Source organism: Chionomys nivalis, chromosome 5 (assembly GCF_950005125.1).
Source record: "Chionomys nivalis chromosome 5, mChiNiv1.1, whole genome shotgun sequence".
Classification (NCBI taxonomy): Eukaryota; Metazoa; Chordata; class Mammalia; order Rodentia; family Cricetidae; genus Chionomys; species Chionomys nivalis.
The window spans coordinates 87,767,555-87,778,305 of NC_080090.1; the positions used below are offsets into that span (position 1 = coordinate 87,767,555).

At 46.5% G+C, this 10,751-nt stretch overlaps 1 protein-coding gene across 4 annotated transcripts in view; it reads left to right on the plus strand.

Annotated features, from left to right (window-relative positions):
• The window catches only part of Srgap2 (SLIT-ROBO Rho GTPase activating protein 2), a 219,951-nt gene extending 215,314 nt beyond the window's left edge, over positions 1–4,637 (plus strand). For 3 of the 4 annotated variants that reach the window (XM_057769172.1, XM_057769170.1, XM_057769171.1), the window contains exon 23: positions 1,486–4,637. In XM_057769172.1, the coding sequence (XP_057625155.1) occupies positions 1,486–1,869 (384 nt within the window). In that variant the 3' untranslated portion in view covers positions 1,870–4,637. The remainder of the gene's footprint in view (positions 1–1,485) is intronic. The other variant, XM_057769174.1, reaches the window with a different exon arrangement.
• Positions 4,638–10,751: the final 6,114 nt, after the last annotated feature.

Consider the following 10,751-nt stretch of genomic DNA (forward strand, 5'->3'; position numbering starts at 1 on the left):
TGAGAAGCCCACGGGTGTAGCTCCATGATGCAGGCTCAGAATGCTGGCCTAGCATGTGTAGACTCCTGGGTTCCATCCCTGGCATTGCAGGAGAGGGGAAGAAAGTCTAATAAATGCCACGTGATTGATGAAAATGAGTCACTATCATACATCACAAGCCTCAGATAGGAAACCCTGAGTGGGGAGCCTGGGGCTTACTTGAAACGTAGAATCTCTGAAAGTATTCTTGATCCCAAAGAGGAGTCCTGTGGTGGCTGTGGGGTGCAGTATTAAACACAAGTTTTCAGGGAGGGTATGGAAGCTGGGCACTCTAACTGGATGCTTGCCTACAAAGATGCTTTGGTTCTGCCTTGAGCCTCTACACTAAAGTCTTCAGTACCTCCTGGTTTGTAGATGCTAACTTACCTATGTGGGCTTTGGCTCCCCCTTTTGGTCACTCTTGGGTTACCTTTCATGGTACGGGGTAGCAGGAAACGGTTTCTAGTTGCACACTTGGATGTGCTGGAAAATTGAAGCATTGTCCTGAGAAATATTCAAGGACTTGCTTGGCTCCTGAACCTTCCTTAGCTCTTGTGAAGGAAGGAATAGTCCCTTTAACCATTGGCCTTGAAATCAAGAAAATAAAGATTATATTTGATCTTTACCGCTTTGTAAAATTTGTTCACTGTGTACACTTTCAAACATACACAGAAACACAGAGAATTACATCATCAATTTCTGTGTGCTCATTACCTTTCCCCTCCATTTAATTATATGTCATTTCATCAGAGACGTTTCAGCACCTCTCACTAAAACCAAGGACTCAAGTTGAAAATACTCAGCTACTTTTTCTTTTTTAATATTTTTCTTAGTTTTTAAGTTTAATATATTTATGCGATGTATTTTGATCATGTCATCCACTACTACCTCTAACTCTTCCTGATGCCTCCTCCCAACCTCATGTCTTCCTTTTGTCACTATCTTTTTAAATACTTCCCTGAGTTCAACATATATGTTTATTTATTTATATAGTTTTGGGAAGTATATTTATTTGTATACTTTGCATATATGCATAGGTCTAGGGCCACTTACTGGGGCACGGTCAACCTACCAGAAGCCCCATCCCCAGAGTGAGTGACTCTTCCTCCGCAGCCATCAACTGCCAGTAGCTCCTCTGATAGAGGTGTGGCCTCGGGCCCCTCCCCACTTTCTGCTGGAATTGTGGCTGGCTTGATCTGTGAGGGTAACCACAAATGGTATGAGTTGATGTGTGCAGCAGCCTTGTCATGTCCAGAAGTCATCAATTACTCTTTCTAAATTCCTGATGATGAAAGTCTCTCTGTCCCCTTTCTCCACATTCTGCACATTCATATGTTCAAGGACTTTGGCCAAGTAAAATAAGGCATTTTATATTTGGTTTCGTAGCTTGGCCTATTTGGTTGAAATAGGATCCTTGGGGACATCTGTCTTGGTTTGACTTACTTCCTCCTTTTTCCTGTTTTGCAGGATATTGAAGCAACAATGAACTCTGCCCTGAATGAGCTTCGAGAGCTAGAGCGGCAGAGCAGTGTTAAGCACACCCCTGATGTGGTCCTGGACACCTTGGAACCCCTCAAGACCTCCCCAGTGGTAGCCCCCACATCTGAGCCCTCCAGCCCCCTGCACACTCAGCTCCTCAAGGACCCTGAGCCTGCCTTCCAGCGCAGCGCCAGTACTGCTGGGGACATTGCCTGCGCCTTCCGGCCTGTCAAGTCTGTCAAGATGGCTGCTCCAGTCAAACCACCAGCCACACGACCCAAGCCAACTGTCTTCCCCAAAACAAATGCCACAAGCCCTGGTGTCAATTCATCAGCTTCCCCACAGTCCACTGACAAGTCTTGTACTGTCTGAGGGTATAACTTAATTGTTCTAGACAAGGAGACTGACTGTTATTAAAATCTTCCTATTTAACTAGCTTGGAGACTTCAGTTGAAAATTAGATTCTAAGTTGTTCTTACAGGAATTAGCCTTCCCATTATCCAGTCCTTGAGAATGAAGCCCTTGTTACTTCGTTTCCCTTCTTGGCCCTTCCCTCAGCTCTTTGCTCTCCTCTGTTGTAATCCAGCCAGCTACAGTACATACTGTTCTTAGGTTAGCCAGAAACAAGTTTTCCATGATCAGGTTGCTATTTATCTGCCAAGGCAAGACATGGGGACATGGGCCTATGTCTCTGCCCCTTCGTACCATAGAGGATATCTTGACCAGATGGTTGGTCGCAGTCACCTAGCTTTCAGTGGCATCTTGTTTTGAGTACTAATTTGAAAAATCATATATAGCCCAGTTTTCATTTTCTATAAATATATATTCGTGCACATGCACGCTCATCATACACACAGAGGTTTTTCTAGTCTCTGGTCTTTGTTGTTGTGGCATTTCACAGAGAAGCCACCAGGAGTCTCTGTTGTCCTCATAGAAATTTAGCAGAATGGGTCAGTCCTGTGATCTGATGTGGGGTGGGGATTGTCTTCTTCCTCTTGCCGTGAGCTGATCACTGGTTTTCTCATTTGCTCTGCTCCATTCTGTAGAAGGACAGCCCAGTCTTATTAAGGAGCTTTTAAAGGTTTTTCTGAACATACAGTCTTTTCTTCAGTTCCTGTCTTTGTCTTTGACACACCATTTTCCATTTAAGATGTCTTCCAATATAAGACAGTTTTATAGCTAGTTCCTTTTAGAGTAAAAAGTCTTCAAGTTTTATTGTGTTTATGGCAGGTTTGAGAAGGGTAGGAAATGGGTCCTCTTCCTCCCACCTTTTTTGGCATTTAGAACTTTTAAAATTCACTATCCTATTAAAGAAATTTAAGTTGCTCTCTGCTCATTCAAAAATTGTTCCCAGATTAAAACTATTACAAGTTTACATCTTGGCTTAGTTTTTTATAAGGCTGTCTCTGGAGATGGACAGGGGCTTGGAAAACCCTCATTCAGTCTAGAGACCCTGGACTTTGAGACTGTTTTTTTGTTTGTTTGCTTACCCAAGTAAGGTCAACTAAGGGAACTTTGACCCTCCTACAAAGTCCAAATTATTTTTTCCAAAACCAGAATCTTGAAAAAGTAAAGAATTGAATGTTTTCTGTGGGACCTGCCTTTGGCTGCTTCCGATGAGCTACCATGGAATGCTCTAGCCAACTTGCAAGCCTGGGGCTCGAACACCCACTCCTCTCCTCATGTTTCCCCAAGAGCACCAGGGCTTGGAAGTCATGGTTCAGGCCCATGTGTTCCAACAGCTCTTTGAAGCTCAGGCTCACTCTTCTCTGGTTTCTGGTTTGAAAGCTCTTCTTTTGTTTAACTTGATTGTTTTTCTGTAGTTCAAGAGATGGTGGGTTTCCATTCAGGTTGGAAAATCTGAATGTTCTTAGCTTTGGGCTAGAAGAAATCCTTTTGGACCAATATGTGCAGTTGGTAGTAGGAACTTTAGAAGGCGGTGGATGTTTCTCTCTGTGTGAAGGAAATGGGGAGCCTGAAGGAGTCACTAATGAGAAGAATAACTTGCACCACCAGGGAGACTAGAGAGGTGAGTGAGTCAGACTCTAGGGACACCCCTAGGTCCTTGGCCTGCCTGGTTCTCACTGCTCTTTTTAATGACCTGGGCTTGTACTGCTCCTGAGCCAAGGGGGGCTTTCAGACCCAAGGATCTGTTTCCTTGCTGAAATGATCTCCCACCCTTACATTCCTCTTGATCTAAGTGATAGACGCTTCCAGCCTGCCCTTTATCCTCTCTCCAGGACACTACTCTCTAAGAAGGTAAAAGTGGAGCTTCTTAAAGACCATACTGTAGGTCTATTCTTTTGTTCTTGCCTTCTCTTTTAGTCCTGTACATTACTTGTGTTTGTCATCCCTTTGGTCGATGTCCATCTGCTGATTTGCATAATGAACTGGACAGTGTACAAGTGGTTCCCTACTGACCCCAGCTCTGGGAGCCTCACTGTCTTCCTTATTCTGGTGCTTCTGACGCCTGTGAGACGGTCCTATTAAAAGGAGTAGGAACCAATAGGAGGAGAGTCCTCCTCGGCAGAGCTCACTTCAACTGGAATTGAGGTTGCACACTGTGATTTTTACACCCAAAAGCCAAAAGGAGCCGGCCACTCAAGGCCTTGGGCGACTAGCCTTCCTCAGATAGGCTTACCCGAAACCAGCATGATGCTTCCAAGAGCCCTGCTCTGCCCCTCGTGGCATGGATCCTTTCCCTGGTGTGGACTCAATCTTTGGGGAAGAAAAGTGGGGTAGGGCTGCCAGCATCCCAGTTTGGAAAGTAGAGGAGTTTGCCACCAGCAGCTTATAAACTGGAAATGCTGGTCTCTGCCAGCCCTTTCAGGCCACCCTTGTCTGTCCCCAAGGAGATGAGAAATCCTCCAGCACCAGGATGAACAGACCACTGGAAGGGCTGGTGTGCATGGACTTCGGTTCAGAAGAGAACATAGATCTTCCAGGGAGCTGCAATGTGGTGGCGTCTGATTTGTATGTCACATTTGTGTACAATGGTCTGTTCTTTAAAATGGTGTTGATAACTGGAATATTGTATCTATGCTTGAAGATGCTTTGTGTGAACCTAAGACTCACTCAGCCGATGTTGGATTGGGGAAAATCCAAAGCACAACTTCAGAATAAAATACGTTTTTAGGTTCCGCTGCTGCAGGTCATCTCCCTTTCCCCACTCCCTGAAAGAACTGAGTCAAAACTGCGCTAACAGAACCCAGAGTTCCTCCTGCGCTGTGGCCAGGAGGAACAAGGTGACCTTGGCTTCTCTTGTCCTCTATGCCATTGGCTCCACTTGGCCCTGTGTGGTACCTCAGAGGTTTTGTAGGAAGTCTTCTAGCATACTGTTGACAGTCTGTGGCCATAAGAACTTCCTTAACAGAACCTGCCTTTTGTTTTTAATAAGGACTATTCATTTCTGTCTTTATGATCAGATTTCCCACTTGAAAGACTGAAACCTATAAAGCTGGTTGGAAACTTTGCCAGCTACGACTAAGGGTGGCCAGGTGGTTCTGTATTTGAAGATTTACCATTTGTGCTTAGTGTGTATGGCTGTTTTGCTTCAAGTTTGTCTGTGTAGTACATGCGTGCAGTACCACAGAGGTCAGAAGAGGGCATAAGATCCTCTGGAACAGAAGTTACAGACAGTTGTGAGCCTCTGTGTGGCTGCTGAGACCTGAACCCTGGTCCTGTGCAGGGACAGCCAGTACTTTTAACTGCTGAGCCATCTCTCCAGCCCCTGCCAATGGTTCTCTGTCTTTCACAGCTACATCTCTGAGTCAGTCTGCCTTTGGCCATCCCCTGTATCTGGAAGAAGTTCTGACCAACATGCCTTGCTGCTGATGGGGTGGGAGATACAGGAATGCATCCTTTCCCTTAGAGATGCTTTGTGCTTTGGTAGAAAGTGAGCTTGAGGGTAGAGTTCATACAATATTGCTCATTGCCCTACCACGTGTGCCTGCCATGATATGTTACCTGAAGCCCAAAGCAATGAGGCCAGCCAGTCATGTACTGAAACCCCCAAAACTTGTCTCTTAGAGGCTTCACGTCTGAGTGAGAAAGCTGAGTCTGCAGAGTGCTGTGTGTCTATGGTGTACATCTACATACACTTACACATACACATAGTTTGCTTGTTTGAGACTGGGTCTCCCCTTCTAGCCCTGACCATCTCAAAACCCACTCTGTAGACCAGGGCTGGTCTCAAATTCACTGAGATCTACCTGCTTCCACATCCAGAGTGCAGGGATTAAAAGTGTCCCACTATGCCCTTGAAAACTTTTTTTTTTTTTGCTAAGACAGCATTTCTCTATGTAGCCCTAGTTGTCTTGGAACTTGCTTTGTAGACCAGGCTCGTTCAAACTCACGTAGATCCACCTACCTCTGTCTCCCAGATGCTAGAACAAAAGATGTGCACCATCACAGCCAGCATGAGAATTATTTTTTAAGATGTTGCTTAATTTTCAAAATAGCGCAGTTGTCCTTATCTTACCTCCTTGATGGCGTATGAGCAACAAGCTTAGTACCTGGTCCCGTTATGCACACAGCTCCTGTTTGTGTGGGGCTATTTAACCTTTTACACTGCAAGCTGCCTTCCTGCCCCAAGTAAGGACAAGTGCATGCGTACATAGGTACATACATATTTAATTTTTTGAGAATTTCATAAAGCGTGTTTCGATCATAAGGCTCCTCTAGTTCTTCCCAGACTCAACCCCCCCCATTCCATACCCACCCAGCTTTGCTCCCTCCTTCAAGGCTAATTCGTGCTGCCCAAATATTCTTGGATATGTGACCTTCTACTGGAGCATAGTCTTCTTATCAGGGGCACACTCTTAGAGAGCATTGACCCTCCCTTTCCAGCTGCTCACAACTGCTAATAACTCCTCTGCTAGGAGTGAGACTTCATGCCCACTCCCCTCTCTGTGCTGGGATTTGGTCTGGCTTACATTTACACAAGTCTTGTGCAATGTGGACATTTGTCATGAATAAATACCTAGTTATCAAAAGCAGCAAAATACCAAGGGAGGTAACAAATTAGAATAAATTCTTCAAAGCCTGGGGCCAACATTTGTTTTTAGGGAGCTTAATATAATACCAGATATCTCTGAGGATAAGTCAAGTCTGTTTATTGGCATTGCCTGTGTTCAGTAGTAACACAGGGGTTCCTACCCCAGCCCTAGCACAGACACCTTCCTGTTTGTCTGCTATGTCCCTGGTATTCAGCGTCTTCTTGCTCTACCAGCTTGTCGTCTCTCTCTCTGTTAACGATGCTCATGCAGCACTGTTACTGAGGCAAGTCAAAATTGAAACTGTTCTGCCACCCTGTGGTACAGGGTCTCACCCTGGCAGCAGTATGTGAAGAGATCCCTGGAACCACAGAGTTGCTCAGATGGAGCCAGCTCTTAGGCTATGGGCAAAGCACCAAAGATGCTTTTAGAGAATCCTACAGCCAAGGTCATGATTTGGGGCCCTCTTCTATATATATTCTGATAGGACGTTGATGGAAGCAGTGAACAGTCAATACATAAATGCATTTCAACCGAATGGAAACCAAAACAAGAGACTGGGTGAGTATGGATTTAGGATTATCCATTTATAGATCCCATTGTTCTAGGAAGGTAGGTGAGAAAGGATTTCATGGCGTATTCACATCCTCCTGCTCTAGCCTCTTGAGTGCTGGGGTTTCCAAGCATGAGCTGCCACAGTGACAGGAAGTTTCCTTTGACTCAGAAGCTAACCCTATATTACATGTGGCAAAGAATCAATTAGTTAATAACCGACTTTGTCTATTCAAGGGCTGAGCTGAGCAGGAAAAACAGGCAGTAGAGCTTGTTTCCTACTCAACATAAGAAAAGCAAAATAAGTAAATGTGAAATGATGCTGGGTTGGACAAGAAAGACCATTTTGGAGCTGTGTGACATGTGCAGTAAGTAGTCCCAGATACTCATTAGCTGAGGCAAGAAGATCACAGCTTAAAGCCAACTTTGGCAATATAAGACTCCATTTTTAAAGGGGGAAGGCCATTGTGGTCTGAAATCAAACATGGAAAATGAAGATTTCTGCTTAGGCAGGCCATGCTGAGACGACCAAAAGATACACAAGTGGGAAGATGTAAGAGTTGAATTGAAACTGAGATTTCTGATGTGAAGTATAGATGGAAAGGGGAAATCTGGTAAAGAAGGATCCAGAAAAAAAAAAAAAGATTGAGTAAGCCCAGCACCTAGGTGGCAAAAGGGAACACACCACAGCAACCAGGAAAAGGAAGCACTTGACAAAGGAAGGGACCAACTGCTAAATGGCCGGTGACATGGGGATGAGGTAAGGCAGGTGTGAAAGGAAGCATGGGGCGGGGGGGGGGGGCATGGTGGAGCACACCTTTAATCCAAGCACTTGGGAGGCAAAGACAGGAAGATCCTGTGAGTTTGTGGCCATCCTGGTGTACCTATCAAGTTCCAGGGCAGCCAGGACTATTTAGAGGTACCCTGTCTCAAAGGGGGTGAGGGGCTGGGGATGGGACTTCTTGGTACATAGAGAGATCCTGCCTCAAGAAAGGAAACAAAAGGAAAGGATTTTTCTGCAGATGGGAAATAAAATCTTACTAGAGTGGACTAGGCGGCAGAGAAGGAAGACCCAGCAGCTCCGAGAGTTGGGAGCGTCCAGAGGAGTCAAGGACCAGGGTTTGTTCTACAGACAGACAGAGTGCAGGCACATTTGCTCGCTCTGCGGGCAGACCCGGGGAGAGACAGTCTGGAGGGACAGATGAGTTGCATAGCTCAAGTGGAGGTGGCAGTGCCAGCAGAAGGGACACATGATCCTGTCTCAGGAGGAGCAGCAGATACCAGGGTAGGCATAGACAGGCACTGGCTGTTGAGGAATGAACTCACTTTCAATTGTTTCTTTCAGTTCGGCTAAATTAAAGGCAGGGTCTTAAAGAAACACACTTCCAGATTAGACTATGACAGATAATTACACAAGGATCAGGTCCCTTGGGGGCCTGGATAGTGCACCCACAGCCCCTTTCCCATTGCTTGGGAAGAGCAAGGGTACTAGTTCTGGCTGTAGTGAAGGTGTCAATTAGCTATAGGCTCCGAGGTTTTGTCATTTAGCCTCTGTGACTAAGTACAGCCAGTACCCAGCCCTATAAACAAGCTCACACACAAATACCTCCCTGCCCCGATTCTTTCCTACTTTTAAGGTACTGGAAAGCAATGTGTGTGTGTGGGGGGGGGGGTTGCAGCAGCTACTAATGGGTATGGAATCTCAGCCTCATGCATGCTGAGTTGCCCTATTTAGGCTGACTCTGAATTACTAGGCTCAAATGAACCTCCTGCTTCAGCCTTGCTGGAAGCTGGAACCACAGATGTGCCACTCTGCCCAAATAATACCTATTCTAAACCCACTGGGAACCAAGTATGTCATCTCTTTGTTTTATACCAATCCTATGAGAAAGGTTAAATGAGAAGTCCTTTTTAGGAGGTGGCTTTGATGATGATGTAGCAGCCTTTTCTACCACACCAGCTTCCATCAGTAGCAGACATGAGGGTTTTTTTCCCAGAGTTGCCACACACACACACGCGCGCGCGCCTCTGGTCCCTATGCTGCCTTTGGATTGCCACTACTTCTATGATTCCTTGGGCCTGGGAAGATGTAGCAAGGCCCCATATGGATGCCCTGTTCTCTCCAGGCTCCTGAACTTTCCATACAGTGGGCAGGACAGTCCTCTATTTTGTCCACACCAAGGAAGTTCCCTCCCAGAATCTATTGGTAAAGTACCATGTTAGCAGCGCAGTTCTGCCTTGCTGGTTCTCCCTAGCATCCCAAGTACAGCGCCCTGAACTGTCCATGCCCTTGTCATGCTTCAGCACCTCTGCCCCTGCTTCCTAGGCTTGAACTAGTTCCCCTTTTCTGCCTAACTCTGAGCACCCAGCAAGCCTGACAGCCCTTCCTGCTGCCCAGTCGAGGTCCACAAAGCCACTGTTTCCTTAGTATGTATCTCCTTGCATTCACCACCTTGTCCAGCACCCCACATCTCTGGGATAAGATGCCTAGGCTTCTCCTTTTCTGCCCTGAGCACACCGGGCCTGTTTCATGGGAGATGCTAGGCTTGATTCTTGTGTTAGAAGATGTGAAAGTCCCTGAGGAAAAGAGATTAATTAGGCTAGCCAGGGAAAGTGAGCAGCCTTGAGGATAGGCAAGGTGATCCTGTAAACCTCAATGGCCAAAACAGTATCCCTGGGGGGCCAGAGGGGTACTCCGATCATGAAAGTCATTCAGATGACTTTCTAGACCAGTGGTCCTCAATGTGTGGGTTGTGATCCCTTTGGGGGTTCGCATATCAGATGTCCTGTATGTCAGGTGATTTACATTACAATTCATAACAGTAACAAAATTACAGTTATGAAGTAACAACAAAATGTTACAGTCGGAGTCACCCAACATGAGGAACTGTATTAAAGGGTGGCGGCCTTAGGACAGCGGAGAAAGCACTGCTCTAGACTGCTGGAGCAGCCCCGTTGAAAGGAGTCACCTTGCTAGAGGGTAGGAGACTCCTGCAGCAGCAGCTAAGTGATTTGCTAGAGAAAGCAAGTGCTTCTGTCCTCTCCAAGCCCTGGGTGATCAGCAAGTACAAGTCCCCTGTACTCTTGCCAGGTGGAAACTTGTGACACACAAGCCAGCCGGAGTGTGGAGCCCTCAGGGATGCCCCTCCTGGCCCTGCTGTGAGAAGCCACTTCAGGGCCTCTAGCTGTCAAGCTACTATCGGGTGAATCTGTCAGCCAAGGCAACAAGCACGGGGCCTGTTCTTGCCTCTCCTCCCTCTGATGGGGTGGGGCTGGCAGGAAATCACCAGGTGTGGCCAGGGGAAAGTCCCACCAACATTCTAGAGAAACATGGAATTTCCTGGTTTTAACCACTTATCCAACTGCCCACTCAGAGCTGACCAGAGCAGCACAGACCCCTTCCAGCTTCCCAGGATATCTAGGGCACGGGGTTATGGCCGAGAAGGTGGCAAATCACGAGGAAATTACTAAAGGTATGTAAGACTTGATTCTATACAATGTAGTCTGAAAATCACTTCCCAGTCTCCCAGAGTTTACCAGATACTACACCCCTGCCATCCACACATCCTAAAGCCAACCTTCAGGCTGTGGTCAGAAAGCTGCTCTGCAGCAGGGGTGGTGGTGGGGTTGGCTGTGTGGCTGTGTGTGGGGTCAGTTGAAGCAGAGGTTATGACCTGGGTGTGTGCTTGTTCTTGTAGGCTGTAAGGA